Below are 22,996 nucleotides of genomic sequence, written 5' to 3' on the forward strand. Positions count from 1 at the left end.
CCCTTTATAACAAGTACAAAACTTATCAAATTACAGATGACACAGACTGTTAAAAGTAGCCAATTTTATTCAAATAATTTTTAAGAACACACAATTAGCTTTTCTCAAAAAGGTTACATTTCATATTTATCATATGCTTTTTAGTCAAATGACAACTGATTTCTCCCCCTCTGCAGAATTCTCAGTAGAAGCCAGAGTCTTGAGTAGCCCAGTTAGGTGCCTAGAATAAAATAAGGATCAGAAGTTACTATCCTATCAGTAAGTTACTGAAATTTATGAGAAACGATTTAAGAAATTTCTAAGACTGTGAAATAAGCATTGTTATTTAGTAAAGGAACTCTAAGTTTCAAACAAGTGTTGATATATGCAACAAGAAGTATGCAACATAAGTCATACAGCCAGAGTCTCCCAACCTAGTAGCTTCAGAAAATGAAGTTCTAGAGCATTCCAAAATAAAAATGTAAAAATTTGGTAGCTATATTCACTAATAGTGAATTCACTAAATTATACAAAATTTCTAATTAACTAGTTCACAATTGTTTGTTCAACCTAACATTTTAGTCAAGTAGTGAGTAATCTCAATAAAATTTAAGTTATTAGCTTTTTTGAAAAATGTATCTTACTAGGTCCTTAGTGGACCTCAGTCATCCATGCTACATTTTTCTTTTTCCTTGCAAAATTTCCTATATTGTAAGTAAGACAGACAAAAAACAGATTTTGCCAACATTATTTTCACTAGTGGCCAACCCCGTTATATTCTCCAGCCCTTAATGAGATAGGTCAAAACATCAGGGTTTTGTGCAACTCCATGTCCCAGTCTCAAACATTGTTTATTCTTCCCCCAGTTGTACTTACCTACAAATACTTCAGTTACAAGTGGCACTGCAAAAGGAACACTTGCACAAAACTCAGTATTGTCAAGGAACACCAAAGTGAGGGAAAGGGCCATTTATCTCAATGTTCAACATTCAGAATGGTTTAAGTACAACACACTTGGGAAAAAAATAATGCAACTACTTTCATACATGTTCCCCTTTAATGAGTCTTTTAAGGTAGCAAGGAAAACTATTGCAAGGAAGTACAGAATCAATTTATGACAAAACTACTCCGGCATTCCTTTTTTTCTTTATTATCTCTTCACATTACAAAACAAGAATCACTATCTAATGCTCACTATAAGAAATGTCCTGTTTAGCTTCTAGAGCCAGAACTAGTTCGGTACTTCTGATAAACTTGAACTAAAGAACATTTTAGAATTATACTTTAGTATTACTCACAAAAAAAGATAGCAGGAAATCAGAAAAATACAACTTATACCAACCTCAGATCTACCACTCTGATTCAGTTTCTTCTCAATGTTCATAGCCAACATTTGACTACGAAAAGACAGGCTTTTGGTTTTTTCAATCACTTGTTGATAAGGTGACACTGCGTTGTTGCCCATAACTACATGGCCCTAGAACACAATAAAGATACAGGAAATTTAACAGCCACTCAGAACACACAAGCTTTTAATGCTCTGCTTTCAAAGCTTTCACAAGTCATCTCACACAAAATCAAAACACAGTAAGTGAAGTCCACTGCATTTTACAGACAAAGAAAAGTTAGAACTTGTTGCTTCTAAATAAAGAGAAATAAAACTTGATGAAAATTCAGAGTCACTTTGATTCACATACCAGCTTTGAATCCAACTTGGCATCTAATCGTGCATTTCGGATTAGATTGACAATCCATCTTTCTGCTTCCTCAGGAGTCATGTTTAGTTTATCTGCTAACATACTAAGAGATAATAGACTTATCAGAAACTGAAACACAATCCCTCTCACATTGGTAAATATATTCCAGGCCTACAGAACATGCACCAAAGCAACACACCAAATTTAGCACAGCACAAAGCTTGTCTTCAAGAGACATCATATACTTGGGAAGCATACTTTCTTTTGATTTAAATAACCCCAAAGCTTACATACATACACCCTTTCACATCTTCCCCTTCCCCTTTTATTTTTCTCCTTCATAAAAAGGAATTTAAAAAATTCCTATCACTGCTTGAGACCTGCTGAATAAGGAATTAACTTCTTGAAGTATACACCTACTTGTTGTGAACCTGTTATTTCACACTCACATCTTGGCCTGTACAGTTTTATATAATATCTGTTTCTATTAAACCTTGCCCACATGAAACAGCAACCATCACTGTAAAGCAGAACATTGAATTACTTAGTCTTATTTAAAATAACAGTAGTCAAGAAAGTTTAGAGAAATTACTCCAGGAAAGCATTTGACAATAACTCCATTAGCAACTCTGAAGTTCCAGGAACAAGTGCCATGAGACTACACAGCTTGGTATGGAAATGTGACAAATGCATTACGCATCTGAAGATGATACGCAACACTTAAACTTCTTGCAAATTCAAAGAGGAATGGGGAAGGACGGCAAAACTGAAAGGAAAATGCTTTCTGAAGCAGGCACTCTTGTCCAGAAATAAATCCCTCTGATGGTGTTTCCTGTGGCTTTCCAGCCAACTCCTCTAGCTCCCTACTGGCATTTGGCTACTGCAGGATATTCGTAATGCTCATTCTTCCATCAGCTTTCAGACTGACATGAGAAACAAGAGGTAAGGGCTGCAAACATCACCAAAAACCCAGCTGGCTATACTGGAGTTGCACAAGAGGTCAATTCCTCACCAGTTTACAGGATCTTGCTTACATATTTTCTGCACCTCAAAGTCATTTTTATTTTGATACTAATTACTGACAAGCTAATACTTGATAGCCTATCAATTATTAGCTAGTCTACCTAGCCAGGCTACGTACAGTCTTCTCTATACAATCTCTCCCACACACTTGTCTCATCCTTCTTCCAACTATAAATATAAACTCAATTCTCCTTCCCACACTCCCAACTGATGACTCTGAAGTGGCATAAACATGGAAAAAAAATCAAGTAACTTATATACTGAACTCACTTCAGAGAAATGACAGCAAACAGACAAGGTATGTGGAGCTTGACAAAGCAAGGGGAAGTTAAGACCCAACCACAGTTGCTCCTATTCCACCAGAACTTCAATCAGTGGTTCACTTTAAGGTTGTAGAGACATAATGCAGACAAAGCAAGAGAATAGAAAATATCAGGTGTAAAAATCATTGTGGAATTATCAGTATCTTGACAGTATGAGATAGATATTTCAATAGGAAGAAGCTGCAAGTTGCTTTAGCATCACTGATTTGAACACAGTAAACACTATGAAAAATTCCAGACTGAATGAACATGGGGCAGGAAGGTTAGGGTAGTTCTCATTTCTCTTTTGGAGGTAGCAGTTGGATTCTGATAAAGTAACAACTCTTCCAGATGACCCCAAAGGTGGCTTTTGCCACAACTTTGTACATTAAAGTTACCTATCTTGTGATTTAAATATTGACCCTCTGCTCTTGGAAACAATCAAGAATCAGCTTGCTCAGAGTTGTAATTGGGTGCACAGGATTGAACCAGATGGCTTCCAGAGGTTCTTTCCAACCCTCAGCACCTAGATTTTGCTTTTTCCTTATCTTACAGTCCCTCTGTACACGAGGAACTGAGGGGAGCACACAGGCTTTGACGGAACTTATTCCAAACTAGAAAATATGAAGTGCCTTACATCATTTAGTAGATAATAGCACCTTTTCCTATTATCAAGAGCCAATGAAGATGCACTTCATCAACTGGATAAGCTACAAACCTCTACATTAACATTTAAGTTTGGACAACAAATTCAAATCTGTCATCTTGATTTATTATACACTGAACTTGTATTCCAGTGCAATGAGAGCTATGATCAAAAACAGCCTGAAAACTAGATTCTTATGATTTCCAATAAACTAGAAAATACACTTCAGTATGGAGTACTCTGACAACTAAGAAGGGGTCAAACCTATGTTTAGTTAAATGAGAACATGGAAGAGCATGGATGCCAGGATCCTCAGCAACAACTGTTTCTCTGTAGATTCACTCCTCTCACAACCCACCACTTGTTAATGTAAACACAGTCCTAGAAAGTTTTCCCACCCTGAAGATGGCTTTTGAGAAGGAATACATTCTCTACACCTACATACTATCAGTCTTGAACAGGGGATAAGCACTATAAATTGCTTTATTCATGTCTATATTTTAGTAGCTCAGCTTCTTCAGAGGTAGGCTCCCCCGTTAGCTAGAAAGTTATACAGCACGCATGACAGAAGTCACACCTCTGTACAGCTTCTGGACAGTTTTCTTGCATATGCATTTAGCAAGTTTCCAGATTACAGAATGAAAGTGACAGATGGTAATGAGGGATATAAAAAAGTTTTCAGTTTTTAAACTTTGAAATGTACATGAATTTTAATATAAAATAGCTGAAGTTACCAAGTAACAAAACTTTTAGTGAAATATATACACACCAGTATTAAGAAACTTCTACAATTCTATCAAACCTTTAAAGCAAAAGATGATCTAATGTCACCATTTGCAGTTACCAGCTTCCACCTTAAAGTCCCCTTGCAGACATTAAGACAAGTACTTTCCTGGTAAAGCAACAGCCAAAAAGCACTCGATCTTTCAAAACTGATTACACTGAATACTCATCCTGATTATGATTATATTTCAACAGTATTCTCCTATTGCACTATTGATATATGTATCTAATACTCCTATCTCCCATTTCAGGCTACAGGTGGTTTGAAAAATAGTTTCAAAAGTAGTTCTCTTGATTATTTCCATCTGTTTGCATAGAATTACCAAATTCCACACATCTTCATATATAAACAAATCTATTGTGTACTGTGCACAGAAGGAAAAGAGAAGAGCTCTTCAACTGAATACAGACATATCTAACCACACTAACCAAATTACATCCTTAACTCATTTAATCTATTATTCCCTATTAAACAACACATTTCAAATAGTGAACTAATTGTAGGATGATACAGCACATAGGCCACTTATCAGTTGTGATCTTAAATTTGCGTCCTTCAGAAGAACACTACCTGCCTAACAGATGTAAGTAGTTAAAAAATTAAACTATTCCTCTAGTTTCTATTTAACATAAGGAATAAAAGATTTCTCCTAATCATTTTCAAATTTGTTCTGAACACTTAAACAGTACTTATCTATCAACAAGAACTGTGGTACAGCCAACTAGTTATCAACTCCAGGAACAGCAGTGGAAGTCACTTGTGGACTGAGAAATATAAGAACTATGCCTTAAACTTAACATTTTGACTGGCCAATTCCTTCAAAACAAGTCCAGAATGCACTAAGAAACTTACATACCCCACTTAAGCCCAAATATAATGGTTTCTACAACTTGTGCATGAATGTGTCTATCATTTAAAACACTGACCTAGTGAAAAATCTTTTTACTGATTGATTCCACATACAATTACCTGAAGTGGTATATGCGAGGAATATCTATGTCCAACTCAACTCAGTTTACCCTCTGCCTCAGAACATACCATAATGCTTATAAAAACACCACTACATGCATGCACTTATGATCACACAGAAGTACAGCAAGCCACAATATTTTCAGTCATACTGGAAACAAAAATACCATATATGGCACAAAGCAGTATGAACCACAAAACAAGTAACATACTAAAACAGCAACCATCTACCACAGACCTTGATTTGTTAAATAACGCTTTCTAATTTTGCCTAATGAATCATTTGTTATCCACAGTCTATCAGTATCTTCCAACAGACAGTTAAAGCACACTTAAGATGCATATACTATGTTCTCTACATATTGCTTCTATGATAAACACTATTTCTCATAGATATTTAGTCTTTAGTTAAATAAAACTTATACATCTATCTTTATAAAAACTTGTGCTTTCACAGAACAAAGATTTACAGCAAAACAGCGAGAAACTACGTAGTTTTATATTACATAGAACTCATCCTTAAGAGAGATTCATTTTATATTTTCTAAATACTTATCCAAAATCCTTTTATCCTCCTTTTATCCCCAAATGTGCAGTACTTTGCCTAAGGTAATTTAAGATAAAAATATTAGCCCATAAGTGAAAGGATACTCATAGAAGTATAGAAAAATTTGTTCAGAGCATTTAGTTCATATTACAAGTGTATATGCTTAAAACATACTTCTGTTAATTAAAATCCCCCCTAAATTGTTTTCTACCAACTGGAGTATTGAAGTCATTAATAACTTTTACTGTGATGCAAATAAAAAACCCTATCATTTTGCAGATGCATTTGAAGACAACTGTCACACGTGAACAGGAAGTAATAGATTCTTCTGCCTTTCTCCTATTATAAATATTCATGAAAAAATCATCCTTTCAGTAAGCTTCCAAAACTCTTGACAATTTTATGTCAAGTCTTTTTGTTTTGAAATCAAGTAGCATTAAAATGCTTTTTCTGAGGGCCACTCACATACATGTATTTGCTCTGGACACAAGCTAGTAACAAGATGCCATTGAATTTCATTGATTTACCAGCTTTGGTACCTGCTGTCTCAGATCTCTGCACTGTTCTCTAGAGATTTAAGTGATGTAGGACTATGGGGAACAGAAGTATAGTATAATTAAAATACATCACTTAGAAGTTTATGCTGTTTGTCAAACTCATCTGCAACTGATTTTTCTGAACCGCAGATCTAAAAAGTTACCTTACCCAATGCTGATACATTGATGGATGCGACAGAAAGTCTCAAATATAAAGAGACGGGCATTCTCAATGAAGTCTTCAAGGCATGCCACTAAGAAAAAATCATTCACAAGCACCTGCAAGTGTAAGAAGAAAAGCAACACTTAGAACAAACATGGAAAGAGAAGGTATGTACATGTACATAGCTTCAATACACATGATCGGGAAACAGTCCATCTAAGAACACTTCTTGGCATATTCCAAGATGTGGACAGAAACCTACAGATTTAACAGAAAATTTTATAGTTCTGTAGTCTGCTAAATTGAAGTCACACAATGTAACTGGGGTTGGACTCAAAAAAGAGAAAAGTCTACAGTTCTCGTAAGTCTACTGAAGACCTCCCTTAATAATGCATAAAATTTAAGTACTGCCCTCATAATCTAAGCATATTCTCATACTCTCATTGGGCACTTTTATCAGCATTCTCAGCATACAAACCAGCTTACTTAGTACTGCAAATGCACCTATTAAGTTTAGACTACAGGGCTTTTGGCCCTTCGCAGTGAACAGAACAAACCTGATTTACCCCATTAGGTGACCAATACCAATGAAAAGAGTCAAAACAAAAGCTGTAAGAATTGGTACCAGCTTTCAGCTATAAGTATTAACCTTTACACTAGTCAACCCAAGCATAACCCAACCCAAGATAACTATGTTAATTTGTTCCAAGAATATGCACTCAAATATCCTTGGTTATTTCATGTTGTTTTTCAACATCACAATTCAAAGGTGCAACATCTTTCAGAACAAGAGGTAAATGCAAGCTTTTCTTCAAACACTTCTCAAACAAATAGAAAAGCTGAAGCTCAGAGAGATAAACAATCACTTATTCCCTTTTTGTTCTAAAAACTGATTAAATACAACTTTTAAGTTATACCCTTAACAGTAAGTCTTGTTTAAGTGTTACAAAATGAGTTGTTAAAAATGCATGATTTAATGCTTATCAGGAGACACCTGCAATGAAATCAAGTACCACTTCAAACAAATTAGCTGACCACTGATTTTAGAGATCCATGCTTAAATGAGGAAAGTGTTGTAAAGCTTACTGTTTCACACTCTCTCAGCTTCTTCTGTGCACCATCAAAATCAAAATTAACATACAGGCATTCCACAAATTCTGTGATGGGGTCCCTGTACGTGTAGGACTCCTGTCAAAAATAAGTAAAAAATCAGGCAATATAGGAAACCAAGGCCACAAGATCACTTGATCACTGTATCACATGTAACAAAATTTAATACTTGAAAAAAGTCTATACAGTCTCATAAGAGCCATAAACACCTATTTTTAATACTCATTAAATAATCAGGAGTGCAGTTTCACTTTCAGCATTTAGCAAGTTAGAAGTACTGTTACTGAACAGAACTGATTTTGTGTCAAACATGCTATTTTCTTAAAGCATTAGAAGATTCTTCCTCAATTTGGATTAGTTTTTGCAATTGGAATAGTCACTTTCAATTGTATCAGCATTCAATAAGTCATGGTTAATACAAAATGCTACCACTTATACAAAATACTTAACTTTATTTTGACATTACAGAATAAACTCTTAACTAAGAGGCAAGAATAGATTTATACACGTGTAAATTAATAAATTTGGTATATTCCTAATGTACATTTTAAGGCAGCTTAATTCAATAGCTGTCATTATCAGCTTCAGTATCCAAAGAGGATGAGCAGATAAAGTCAGCAGATAAAGTCAGAGACTAAGGCAGCTCTTTTTGTCAAAGAAATTTGAGTCTGATTTCCTTGGAATCTCATTTATGTTTAATGTTCAGTTTTATGGGTCATTTTACAGACCAAAATTGCACTTATTAACCAAGAAATTAACACTCATTATGTGAAACAGTCTTGGATAACATTTTTAGTGTAATAGAGATGAACATACAACTGCTTACCTATTAGTTCAATACTTGCACAGGACATTAATGTCTTAGTGTTTAGAGAATGGACTGACTTGCCTCTTACCAAGAGTCTACCATGCAACACTGCAGAATTGCCATTTATCGTGTCTGAAACACTTTCAAATATATAAATACATATCCTCTACCATTCAACAATGATACAATGAACCATACAGAGAAGAGTACAAAAAATCTTTTAATGGGCATTTCAAAACCAACAGAATTGTTACTTTCAAAAGGAATATGCTACTGATCCTTTCTTCCCATATTGAATGGGAAAGAAAATTAAAACAAGAAACACTGTAGAAATGTTAATTGTATTACAATTCAATCCTAAAGTAAAGATTTTCCTCAAGACAGGTTTTGACGCTTGAACTTCTTTACAGTTGCTTATGCTACTACTGCTGTGAAGATTAACACTTAGAAAGATTAAGATGCTTAAAATTTGAATTTTGAACTGATTGGACTTAACACAGTGAGTTGTATCATTGCTTAAAGTGGACACAAATGCTAGCCTCTAATAAATGCACCATCACATATATACCAGTTTTATTCACCATGTATGGTATTATTACAAGTTGCATACCAATTTCAGATCACAATCTTTGTGATCAACTGCTTAACTGCTATTATCAAGCACCTTGATTCTTTTGTAACTCCTGTCAATGGCTACATCCTCTCATAACTGTGATAAAACATTTAAGAAACGCATATGAATTTGAACATAAAACAGGGTACACTGTTCAGTTGTCCTGAAATGCAAGCAAGATTTTACTTGTACAACAATTCCTTGTAGGGATGGCTGAAAAAGAATCAGATCAAGAACAATTCCAAGGATCTTGCTGAAGTTTTCTGCCTTGATGATACAGGGGGGAAAAAACAAAACTGACAGCAGTACTTCATTCATTATTTTGCCCTTCCAGCAAACAATATACATTTTACTTCACAATGAACAAAAACTTCAGTGACAGAGTTAGGACTGAAATATGTAAGAAGTCCCAGCACAGGCACATTAAAGTTACAGTCCCAATAAAAAAATTGGAACAGGAAACAGCAGATTTCAGTCCTTACCTGTTGAATAACCTTGACTAGATCTTTCAGCACTTGTCTACGTTTTCGAACATCCTTATTTGTTATGACTGCAGTAGTGAGGTATCGGAGGATATGTGGGCACATTGTCTGAATTGCATTGAGATACCTGAAAAGTCCAGACAGCTCAGGAAATCCATTTTTGCATCAAAACAATACTTATAATAGCTCATGTCTTCTATGCAATACTATAGCACATTTATTTAAATACAGAAGGATTTGTATTTGTTAATTTATATTTGCTAACAATGATGACCTCTGGTGAGGAAGGAGAAGAGGCAGCAGTGCACTAGTAGAGAAGGGAGTTTGCACTACAAGAAGAACAGTCCATGTAATACTGATAATTAATTTCTGGTGTTAAGCTGTTCCAGATATCATATAGCTCTACATCTCAATTCACATTTTTATTCTTCTCAGATTTTCCTCAAATTCTTCTCAAACAGATCTTGTAAAGTCAAACCAGATTTTACAAGAACCTTCCCCACCACCCTGAAAGATGTTGTAGGAATCAATACATGAAGTTATTCCATACCCTTCAACATGGGGGAAAAAAGGGCCAGTTCTTCCTGTTTTATCATCTGCCTCCTTGAAGGGGAATTATAGCCACAAAGAAAAACAGAATATAAACAAAAACCCAGAAAATGAAGTGCTAGTATCATTGGAACTCCTGAAACAGATCAAAAACACTGAACGAGCTTACGTATTTATTTTTCATTAACCCCCAAAAATACAGCACAAAACAACTTACTGTGGTTGATAGAGAAAGAGATCGATGATATTGTCTCTCCCTTTAGGATGATTAAAAAACACAAACAGAGACCAGTGGATGAGCCATGTTCTTTGTTGAAGAGACTGCAGCGGAGAGCTTACTGACTACAAGAAAACAACACTAGGTTACACCAAAGTAACAAGACAGTTCACATGAATACCAATACATGGAAAATTATAACTAATTTTCCATTGACTCCTTTTAGTTATCACTTTAATGCAGAGTTTAACCTCCAGCTTTTTAACTTAACTGGAAAGTACAGATGTGCTGAAAGCTATGACCAAGATAACATTTTTTCCAGCATTTTATTTCAAATTGTTTGCCAAAACTCATTCTGTTACCACAGGAGCATAGACCTCAGTTCTCAGAAGACCACCATACTAACAAAGTAATTACTTCCCTTTTTAATCCTGAATTTCAGCCCTTGTGTCTTCACATATGATCTGATGAACTTGCTTCTCTAGCTTTTCAGTTTCTCTTTTAAGCACCACAAATATTTTTTGTGATACTCTCAGACAGTGATGAAATGCCACAAACATTTCCAATGAAAAAAATGCAAACCTAACTTCACAGAATCTCTAGGTTGGAAGAGACCTCAAGATCATCGAGTCCAACCTCTCACCTAACACTAACAAGTCCTCCACTAAATAACTTTCTTCATTTAAACCAACCAATACAGCAGAAATAGGGATTCAGTTCTATGCTTACCTGGATTTGCTCCAAATTTAACAGCTCTTCAAAGAGGTTGCAAAGCAACATATTTAAAACCAATGGATATAGCAAGTAATAATCACTCACAGGATCAGGACAACTATTATGATTCAACCCCCTACTAAAAGACATGGAGTCTCATGACTAAACCAGATTTAATAGTCTATAAGAATATAGGTTCATAGAGATTAGTAAATTTGACAAGAAGAATTGTTAACATTTGTTATCTGCCATGTAAAATAAAGAACAATTGGGGAAAGAGGGGAGCGAAGTATTTCAAATACAGACACTAAAGTTCTACAGATAGTTAAGACTAAGACTCTGAGAGGTCCTTAATCACTTCAGCTGCTTTGAATTAATACTGCATCCCCATTCTTTCCCTTCATGTTCCTGGTAGTCATCTGAACTCACATGGTAAGGAAACTGAATTGACTGAGACTGGTTTCCACTAACAAGCCTTACATTTTCTGTTAAAAATATTTTCATGCAACAAGAATATAGATACATGCATTTAATTCTTTACAGAAAAGGAAAAGTACAGCTATCTGAAATTTAAGTAGCAAGCAGTTTCTCATATAGAAACCTTGCTTTCAAACTCATCCTTGAGCCAGGTGGTTTGTTTGTTTGTTTTGGAAATACCTTAGAAGTTCTCAGCTTCATTTCTAAGCATAAAGAAAAAGCAAATCATTTGAAAAAGACTGGTTAACTCTTCAACATTTCTTCTTGAGCATCCTTCTACTTTCCTGACACCACTTAGGAAATGCACATCCTTAGCAAAAGCATGATTAACTGCTCTTAATGACATAAGTAGTAATTAATAGCAGAACTTGAATACTAACAACTAACTTCTCACCTTACTAACATGACCAAGATTTCACTTACATTATTATCTATTGTCTCCTTCAGTCTTGTGAGATCTTCCATGGCTGCATCCCAATTCTGCATCAGAATTTCAGATGCAAGTTTCCCCCACAGAGAACTCAGAGCATTTCTGTCTGTAGCTGGAACCTAATTCAACAACAGTAATAAGTCATCTTATTCTTAAAAAGCAGATTTTAATTTCTAAAGATATTAAAAGGAAATTTCTATTTTTAAACTTACAGGATGTCAAACTAAATCCTATCTTTCTGAATTGTACATACATACATGTTAAATACTTAAAGCAATTTAGGTACAAAAGGTGAAAGAGCAGTAAAACTTCTAAAGTAGAAACTAGAAAATCCTGTAAGACAAAGCTCCCTGCTGCTGTTTTAACTTACACAACAGAAAACTAAAAAAATAACTATATGCCTGAGATGACACTAGTTCCAAATCTATACTATGTAAGAATGTTTCTGAGCTATTAGAACAAATGCCTCTTTCAAAGCAGGTGCCCCAAAAAATTGGGACAGCAGATAATCATATCACCAAATCTAAGACTCAGATTTTCTGCTAATGCTGTAGAGGAAACATACTTCTTACACAAGTGTTCAGTAAAACTACAGCTTTGCAGTAGTGAGTGTTTCCTACAAGGATAGTTCTAAGGTCAAGCCTTCTTAGTTTGATAAAAGAATGTGTTACACTAGGTCATTCAGTGTCAAGTTCTCTCAAATTAGTTATAATAGTTTTCATCTGTTTGGTTCATCACACAAACCTTAAATAAAAAATAAGATCTTCTCCTGGAGTTAGTAACAAACCCTACACCAAGCTATTACAAACACAAAAGCAATACTTCATGTTTTTAAATTCATTAACCTAAGAATATAATGTTAAGCCCAGAGTTAAAGTGCAATTAAGGACAGCTGCCCACAAACCTATGCAAGTTAGTTATTTCCTCTCTCAGAGCATTAAATTCTGAGTACTGAAGAGTCATATAGAAGAATTCCACCTTATCAATATTTGACTATGAATTCAACTCATTCTTACTCTCAACCCTATTCTCATTAGGGATTCATTTCACAAATTTGCTTTTTGAATTATAGCAGTACTTTTTGTAGTTGACTATTTAATCTAGCAGCATTTCAGAAAGTTTAGGGTCTTTCTAGATGGGACTAGAAAGTAGATATTCACTGAACAACAGTAAGTTGACTGTATTGAGAGTCTCACAAGACACTCTCTCAAAATTCATTCCTACACTTCACAAACGATATGAGTTACAATAACATGAGAAGAGTTGCTTAAGGAGCAATAGATCTCATTCTATAAATCTCATTTACTGCTTACATTTCCTGGGTACATGACTTAGTCTTAAATCTGCCATAAAATTCACAAAAAGATGGATTAAGAATCCAAATAAGAAGTTAGTTCACCATTACCAGTGATTACCTTCAACCTACCTGCAAGCTTTTTACCCATGCACAAAAGCAACTATTTTTCTGTTTTTAAGTTTTTCTCTAGGATTCAGTTACAGTCGGGAAACAAATATGAAACACGAAATACTGCAAAATTTAATCTTATCACAAGACCCACAAATATAAAGAACAAATTTGAAGAAGTTTCGCATGAAACCAATTGCTGGACAACAGTCATTAAGTATATTAATAATGAGTCTGACAAGTCTTTTCAATTTTTCCTTGGTGCATAGTAACTGTCTCAAAGAAGCTCACATTGTATTTTAACAATTAATACAGACAATAGAGGACTAAACATTTCACTAAAAAACACAACCAAAACTTACCAGAACCCTAAAGAAGTATAGATATTCTGCAGCTCCAGAGTAATTGCCACATTCATACTGGAATTTTGCATACCTGTAGAGTGTATCTAGGTACTCCTGCCTAAACTGTAAAGAAAAAGTTTTCACTAGTAAAACAAAATGTTATTAGAAGCCCATTTCAATAGTAACCCTTAACAGACCTTTTCAAAAAGTTGAATAACTTTTCCAAAGTTATTTGAAAGATATTGCGGACTCTATAGACAATGCAAAAGCTACTCTTAACTTACATCACTGAATTAGTGACTAAATTAACACTGTGGAAAAAACGTTCTGCATTGCAAAGTAAAGCACAACTTAGTTATAAGGACATTGCTAATATTAAGCTCCAGCTTCAGTTTTTGTTTGTATTATTGTATGAGCGCAAAGGCATTCAAATCAAATATTTCAGCACTAGGAGTTCCATCCATAAGCTACAGTCAAGTGAGCCAGGCCAAAACACTGGTTCAGAGCTGCTGGCTGTGGGAGAAGTGGGATGGAAATGTTTAGACCTGAGTTCCAACAGATAGAGCAATTAAAACACTTACACCATGCTTCTCAGCTAAGTAGTCAAACAGCATTCGACCATCCCTATAATGAAAAGATAAAAACCACTGTTTTTACAAAACAAACTGATTGTCACCATGCAACACACAACACAACACAATCTTTAGTTGTTAAAAGTACCCAAACAGTACATGAATTTAGAATGATACTTCTCCAGTTGTTGTGCAATAGTAACTACAGAAATAGCAAGCCAATTATTCCCTAAGTAAAATTAATGTAATTTAAAATAATGATTGCCACCTGCAACAACAGATACACTCAAGAAAAGGTGGGAAAATGTTTTAAATTTGACAGCATCCCCAGTGTTCAATATGAAAATTAAATTCTAATAGAATTCTCAGTTGTTCCAATTCCACAGCAATTACTCTAGCCAAGAAGTACAAATTTAATAGAAGATGAGAAAAAATTGCAATGACTCAAACCACTGGAAACGAAATTTATCACACTCAACACTGGGACACAGTGGTTAGCAAGGACACCTCTATGACAGAAGTACCTGAAAAGTACACAACTAGAATCAAAAATCACACTTAGTCGGTTGTAAATGCTCAATTTACATATGAACACATTAATGAAGCCTTTTGGATTCAACATGCATAATAGAAGAGCAGCCACCATTATCATGATCTAAGATAAGTTCAAGCCTCCAGGAGGCAGACACAGGATGACCTACCACCAGTGTCACACTATTGCCCATAAAATTTTATACACCTCTGGTATTTTGAACAATTTTTATTTTGTGCATGATTTTTTTATCCAGTATTTGCAATAAATTAGAAAACATTACTGAAAATAGTCACAATTTGAGACTTTGATCATATGAACCACCTTTCTACAATACTGAAAGAACATTACTTTTTTTCCTATTCTAATGCCTACCACTTCCTGTACCCTTGGGTACCCTCTACTTCCGAGAATTCAGATTTCTTTCAATAATGATGGACTGACATAAGGACTCAAATGTAGTTCTCCAGAAAAATCACTTCGTGTTTGATCAACTCTGTTCAACTGCATCCTATTTCACAGAACTTGCAGGCTAGCTGTTCCTCCTGAGATTGACTGCATTTTTGCTATTTGCTAGTTCAAAGAGAACGATGGCAAACAAGTTGAATTTTATATATTACATAAGTAAATCCATACATAAATCCACTTCCATACTCTATCATACCCAAGATTTCAATGCAGAAAAGAGCACCAAGCTATAAATTATTCTGTGGACAAAAATACAGTGAAGATGTGCACAGGAGGCAACTTCCTCAATCATTCTGAAATCAACTGACCACAAAGCTGTAAGACTGTAACTAGAACTTAGGGTATCTGAGTCAAGGTCATACAGGGAAATGTCACACTATCAAGGCCGGGAAGAATGACACACTTCAGTAATACCTGAAGTACTGAGAGTCTCATGTGTTTCTTCCACTGGAAGATACTGCAAGGTGGAGGCATACTGACTATTTCTCTATACTTTTTAAAACTTTAAGGCCTTTCTCCAACAGCTACATGGGGAAAAAAACAACCTAGATATTTTGGCTTACTCTTGGAAGAGCTGCCAGTTGCAAAGTCTCTTTCACACATCTTCCACTATTTCCCAGACTTGGACATTCTAAACAGCACTGCTATGGTTCAAAAGCTGTGATCTAGAGCCCTGATGATACATAGCTCTGAGTTTGATACAGGTTACAAGTCATCAGCAGAAATTCATAGAAGCCAAGGAAGCAAAAATTGTTATCTACTTATCTGAATACCACTACTCTGTTCTAGACTGATTTACATATTTCAGTCCAATTCATCCCATTACTGTAGGATCCCAACAATCCCAATCATGACTCCCACTGAGCCAATAACCAAAACCACTATTTCTGAGCAGCAGACTTTCAGAAATTTCAAAAATAAAGAAAAGCAGTTAATTACAATTGGGCTTTTTACTTTCAAAGCTGTATTTCCAAATGCTCTTGAATGGCTCCCTTCTTCCCATAACCACTCAAGCTATAGGCAACATAATTCCTTCTCTTATTAGAATGGACTTATATGCATATTCATGCAGAAATAAGATATAAAAGGTACTTTACTTACCCTGACAGTGCTTTTTACAGCAGAAGCTTAAGCACTTTCTGAACTGTAAATAAAAGCTTTTTCTGAACTGCTGGAAAGCTAACTAGTTTCAATATTCCTATTACATACATAGTGGTACACTATTTGTAATCTTAAAGCAAGCAAGGCTGAATAAGGGATCTAATTAATCTTCTAACAAAAGAAGAGACACTTTACATTAGCAACATTGTTAACATTGTTATTACAATTGTGAAAGACAACAAGCAATAACTTACACTAAGTGTCTACCCATCCCTCTCTGTTGAAGAGAGGCAGTTACTGCAACTACTACAGCTGAATCCTTTTAACTCATGCTTAATCATAAGAAAACTGTCTAAACACTGTATCTAAGATGCAACAGACCCATTCTACTTTACTTCAATTCAAGCAAAAAGTGGACACATCTTCAAAAAGATGATTGCTAGCACTACCTCATATCAACAACTTGGTCAGTCCATTGTGGGAAGCAGAGGGTGAAAGGACATTGTATGCCTGAAAGAAAGAATTGCTATGAGGCTGAGAGGATTTTTATCCACCAGGCCTCCCAGAATACGACAGACAACATTCCCTAATCCTCTGCAAAAGATACAGGGAGAGAAGGCAGACATCTACAGAAGAGGAATCCAAACGTTGTTTCAACTCCTATTTCCCATCCCCCAAAACATAATGTACTGAATAACAGGAATCACTTGTCTGCAGCTGAGCACTAAGGACAGAAATACCTTGTATACAACGGGTAAAATCACTTAAAAGAATAGATTGGGTATACCAATTGTAATAAACTGTCCACACAACTTAAATACTGGTTAGAAATACAAATGCCTTTCTTGCAGTTGCTACAGACAGCTATCATCAATGCTTAAGAGGTACCAACAAGCCTTTGAGAAAGTTAAAAATTACCTAGTGGACTGCATTTGCCTCGTAGTCTCTGGATCCTCAAACATCTTGACAATAGGTTCAGTTTCAGCCTGAAGTTGTTTCAACTGTGCAACAACAGTTGTTCTCTTCTCACGCAGAGCTAAACACAAGCAAATCCACGTAATGCTTTAATTTTTCGCAGAAATCAAGCTGTAATTACATGGTGCCAACAGCACATGTAAACACCTTCTTCCAATCCCTACCTAGCTTGTCCTCGCAGTCAAGCCACAAAAGCAGGGGTATCTAACAACTCATTACTTCTACACAAAAGGAAAGGAACCAAATAAAAAAACAGAGGCTTTTTATTAAGTTAATGTCTCAAACCACTTGAAGAGCAGCTAGCTCAAGCCAAGGCTGTATTAGCCAAGGTATCTCCAAGCTTCCACTGTGGAAGAAAAACTTTTAAGTAACTTCATGTATTCCAAACAAACTTGGAAGAAAGTAAACAATGCTATTATAGCAGTTACATTAATTTTCCTCTAACTGATCAGGTTCTAAAAGCACACTTTTAGCATATCTAGCTGAAAGTTCACAGAAAGACTTTAAAGCAGTTTGATCTGCAAGACTGCTATCTGAAACATTATGTATGTTTATTCAGAATATTAACTCTTTATGAAAAGTGTTAACAGGATGATGGTTCTACAGACCCAAGCCTTTCCACCCAGTGCTACCATGTGCAACAAAATCAACACAAAGTGGAGCCCTTGTGTTTTAAGAAAAAAGCTACAGAAAATAGCATTTTAAGACTAGGAATATGAACAAAAGAATTATGGGATCAGAGAACCCAAGAACAAATACCAGGAGAGAACAGAATCCAGAAAAACCATGACCAAGGACAACACACCAGGGCATTCAACAACACTACAATGAGTCTGTTAGACTTGTGTTTGTGATTTCTTTGGCAAAGGAGCTCCCAAGGGGAAAAACACCGTAATAGTGACCCAACCAAGGTCTACAAACAACTTGCCTGACAGGAAACACTCCAATAAGGAGCAACTATCTCCAACTTCAGATGAATCTTGAAGTTACAGAAGGGGAAACAGATGTAAGAAAAACTATTGTTAACTTGCTAGGAGTACAGATTTTTTTTTCCTGTGACATCTTCTGGCTATGGAATTGAAGTGATCACAGAGGACAAGAAACAGAACTACAAACAGTGCACAGGAATTTCTAAATATAACAGTTTAAGTGACAGTTACACTTTGATAACTTAAACCAGTACGGCCTTAATAAAAGTTAGTATAAAATTTAATGAAACGAGCAATTTTGCAAGCAAAAAGACCCCACCTGTACATACATTTTGGTAGTGTTGCTTCATGAAGATGAGACATCTTCATGTGTCATGAAAGCAGTAGAAGAAATCTGTACTCTTAGGTGAAAGTACTACCTATGCTAATTTCATATTGTTAAATGAAAGCCAGAGATCAAACAATAAGAAGTCATCATATTAAAAAAAGTTTCATACCTCCAAAATGATGATTTAAAAATTAATAGTTTTAAAAGTACGCAAAACAAAATTATAAGGGTGGAAGCTGCTGGACTGTATGAAAGCAGACCTCTCCCAGTGGCCAAGTTAATTCAACTTACACACAGCTAAGAGCTTTGAAATTTATGCAGTTTGGCAACCTAATTAAATAACTGGCTGTAATCAGATTTAAAACAGACTAGTTATTTTGTTAACATGTACAAGGATTGCTACTTCTTGTGCTGTCACTTTACTATTCTTTTATTACTGATACTGTAATATGCTTCAGTAGTTTAGAAACCCTGGAGCAAATAAAGAAAAAGAGGAAAAACATGCTCAGCTCTAAGATTTTTTTTTTATATATATATATTTTTTTTTACAGCCCTGAGACTAACTCTTGCAACCTACAGCACCAAAAGTAACTTCATGGTAAAGCTATCAATACAACTGTTTTAATGAGGAAAGTGAAAGCTTCGGGGGTCTCATGACTGGAATTATCAGTCCCATGCATCATTGCATATGCACCTGTAATCAGTATCTAATGATGAAACATAAGTTTTGACAAAAAGTTAAATCCAACATCCACAACTCAGTTCTTCTGCCCATATGCAGAAGTGTAACAACTGGATCTTGCACCTGATTAAGGAGTACATTGAGTCACTCCTAAGCTGCACAGGAGAAACAAACTGCAGTCCCACTACAGTTTAGGAAAAGGTAATTAATTCCATAGAATTAAATAAGATATGGGAATAAGGAGAAAGCAAATATTCAAAGATTAATGTCAACAAGGAAAAACAACACAAAGAAAGAAACAGCAAAAGGAAATAAAGCCACAAAGGATAGAAGTTACAGGAAGTATGATCTCCTATTTTTTTCCTCCCCCTCTCAAGACATTATGCAGGAAGATAGAAGTTGAAGAATAAGAAAGCTTCCAAAAACATGAAGACAATGAGACTAAATTTCAGTTCACAGTATTAATCATTGATTTTCATATATCTGTAATGATTTCATCTGGAGTTACTCCTTCTAAAGCAGCAGCAATTTATCCATTGACGCAATTGGTCAAAACATGCATTTCCAAAAATGGCTACCCCCCTCAAGATCTGAGGATCAATAGAATTACTTATTAGGAAGATCTAGCCTTAAATATAAGGTATGCTTTAAAGGAAGTTACACTAGCCCCAAATCATTTTGCAATAGTATCTAATATGACATGAAAAAGCTTTTAAGTGGTTCATTTGACATGAACCACTTTAAGGCTATACCACTGAAGTGTTTGGATTAACCAAATCAGCACTGAAATACGTGCCACATTGAAAGACTAGGTTCCTGATTGACCAGCAAACCCCAGTGTCCCAGGATTAGGGTACTCATTTCAGTATTGCACATCATTTCTTTAAGACAAAAACTGAACAGCTTTGTAGTTTGATTGCAATATGCAAATTCCTAACTGCTAATTATTATTTCAGATAGGTTGCAAAGCAATACATAAAATTTGTTTCAAAACTTTGTGTTAACTGAGCAGCTTACCATGTGGAATTTCATCAGAATACAGGTTTTTGTACACATCCATAGCAAAATCCACCATGTTGGTATCACTGAGGAGATCCAGCTTTCCTTGAAGGAGTTCTTTTTCATTGTATATCTGAAATAGGAATCAGATTTCTCTGAATATCCCTAAATAGTTTCCAATTAATATTACACAGTTAACTTCATGGTAAGGTTCAGTTTATGAATTTTATCCACTTACATTACTTCACACATCAAGACTAACACCTTTACAATGTATCACAGTTCTGCCACTTGGTGTGGTTACCATACAGCCTGCCTATTTCCAGTCCTAGCAAGATAGTTCCACTTCCCTACTATCCATGAACACTTGAACTTAAGAATAGTTACAGGACAAGTAACATTTTTAGATGATTATTTCTAATGAAGGTAAATTAGTTACTTAGTAAGCCAAAGTAAGTAACACTTCATGTGGTGAAAGGGGGTGTGGTATAAAACAGGAAATCTGACAAAGATTTAAAAAGTTTTGAACCCAGAACTTAGAGATGCAACACAGACAGGAAGCTCAGTGAATGGTTTCCACAAAATAGCATTCTGAACCATGCAGACATATCAAATACTTTAAAATGGATCTCTGAAGAGACACTCAAGATTAAACTTCACATGTAAGTGTAACACAGCTTAATCTGAGACACTTAAGTCTACAGCATAATAAGTAAATTTCGCTGAGCTTCTGTAATTAGTTCACTGTCTTTAGGCTTGTTTAATTATTTCTTAAAGGTCCTAATAATTTAGCTTTCAGTTACAAACTGCTGTTAGATCACCAAGATGCAGGTGGAGGGGTAACCTAGCACACATCTCAAAAATATGCCTGCATGAAGGGTGCATTACAGTTAACCACACCACATGCAGACCTTTCACATATAAAACCTTCAGAAGCTGAACTTAGCTCTGAACACTATGCTATTCAAAATAACACACTGCCAGAAGTAACCATTTAATTATCTTGAGCTGGTTTACAAACACCAAAATACAACTAACACACTCATGATGAGTGACATCAAACAAAATCTACATAGTAGATATGAAATTTCGTTACAATGTATGTTTGTTACAATGAAAGTTATTGCAACATACACACACTTCACTGTTTTGTTTCTGACAACTTCAAAATTCAAAGTCTATGAAACCTGGCATGTTTTGCTCAAGTTTTTAAACAGACCAGCTGAGTACCTTGGGTAACTCTGATTGACAAGAACTGAGCCTCAAGCACTTCTGACATCACTGGGCTTCCCCTAGTGACCTAGTTTTACATAAATACAGCAAACCAACGGGGATTTGGGGTACGCAGGACCTGCCCCTGCCCTACACACCAGAAAACAAACAGCGAAGAGGGCGGCTCGGAAGGCCAGCTGCGTGCTTACACCGCCCCTCCGAAGGGTGACAGCCCCGGGCCGGTAGGACAACCCGCAGCAACGAGGACTGGTTCCTTCCCAAAACGGCGAAGCCAACGCAGCCCCGAGCAGAGCCCCCTGCCCCTTCCACCCGCCTCCCCCCGGGCAGCCCCCGCCCGCCGCTCCCCACATGGCGCCGCGCACCCCCCCCCGCCGCGCTGGGAGCGGGCCCCGGGCCGCCCGACCGAGGCGCCGGCGGCCCCCCGGTGCCGGCCCCTCCCCGCCGCACCGGGCACTCACCTCCTTGACGGAGAGGAACTCGAGCAGCGGGAAGACGAGGTGCCGGTCCAAGAAGTGCGCGATGCGGGTGGTCAGGTCGTACTCCGCCATCTTGGTGCGGGAGGCGGGGAAGAGGAAGGGCCGCGGCTTTTATCGGCCTGAGCGCCTGCGCGGGGCCGGCGCATGCGCAGATTCTCCCGCCCAATATGGCCGGGGCGCATGCGCAGAGGGGGAGATGTGGTGCTTGAGTGCTGGGTGTTCGTAGTCGTTAAGATTGGAAGAGACCTCCAAGATCATCCAACCATCCCCTGCCACCAATGTCACCCACAAACCATGTCCCCAAGCACCACGTCCAACCTTTCCTTGAACATCCCCAGGGCCGGTGACTCCACCACCTCCCTGGGCAACCCATCCCAGTGCCTGGCTCTTTCTGAGAAGAAATGTCTCCTCATTTCCAACCTGAACCTCCCCTGGCACAACTTGAGGCCATTCCCTCTGGTCCTATCACTAGTTACCTGTGAGAAGAGGCCGACCCCCAGCTCCCCACACCTTCCTTTCAGGTAGTTCTAGAGAACAAAAAGGTCTCCTGAGTCTCCTCCAGATCAATCAGCCCCAGTTCCCTCAGCCACTCCTCATAGGACTTAAAAATGAAGAATTTTCCTCTGAAGTGTAGTTTTTTTTGAACTGTCTCTCACTCTAAAAGCATTGTGTGACATGCCTCTTGTCATAACTTTTTATGATGAGAAAAATCCACGTGGATTTGTAACATATTTTTTAAAATGTCATAGCTGGAGAGACCATGTTTTATCACTCCTGTTCTCTGCAATGTAGGCTTTATTGAAGCATCAGGTACAATGATAGTGAATTCTTTTTACAGTAATAAAATGAAGAAATGCAGTTAAAGGAAAGAAATAAATGTAATGAATAAAGCACCTCTGTGGGGAA

At 36.5% G+C, this 22,996-nt stretch overlaps 1 protein-coding gene across 1 annotated transcript; it reads right to left on the reverse strand.

Annotated features, from left to right (window-relative positions):
• Positions 1-44: 44 nt before the first annotated feature.
• EIF3E (eukaryotic translation initiation factor 3 subunit E) lies at positions 45-22,199 on the reverse strand. Its single transcript, XM_084282225.1, has 13 exons — positions 22,073-22,199; positions 20,400-20,514; positions 17,387-17,504; positions 14,377-14,419; positions 13,814-13,918; positions 12,040-12,165; positions 10,426-10,550; positions 9,660-9,786; positions 7,733-7,834; positions 6,653-6,762; positions 1,677-1,779; positions 1,322-1,456; positions 45-220 (listed from the first exon to the last, which is right to left on the reverse strand). The coding sequence occupies exons 1-13, from the start codon at positions 22,160-22,162 to the stop codon at positions 182-184; spliced, it is 1,338 nt and encodes a 445-aa protein (XP_084138351.1). The 5' UTR covers positions 22,163-22,199; the 3' UTR covers positions 45-181.
• Positions 22,200-22,996: the final 797 nt, after the last annotated feature.

This window comes from Netta rufina, assembly GCF_964035555.1.
Source record: "Netta rufina genome assembly, chromosome: 2".
Classification (NCBI taxonomy): domain Eukaryota; kingdom Metazoa; phylum Chordata; class Aves; order Anseriformes; family Anatidae; genus Netta; species Netta rufina.

Bases quoted from the DNA above. Each gene is read 5' to 3' on its own strand.
- EIF3E (XM_084282225.1), bottom strand. From the start codon at position 22,162: ATGGCGGAGTACGACCTGACCACCCGCATCGCGCACTTCTTGGACCGG. The intron at 17,505-20,399 runs GTAAGCTGCTCA...GCTTGTGTTTAG, and splicing joins TTCTGATGAAATTCCACATG to CTCTGCGTGAGAAGAGAACA. The intron at 10,551-12,039 runs GTAAGTGAAATC...GTTTTCTTGTAG, and splicing joins AGGAGACAATAGATAATAAT to TCAGTAAGCTCTCCGCTGCA.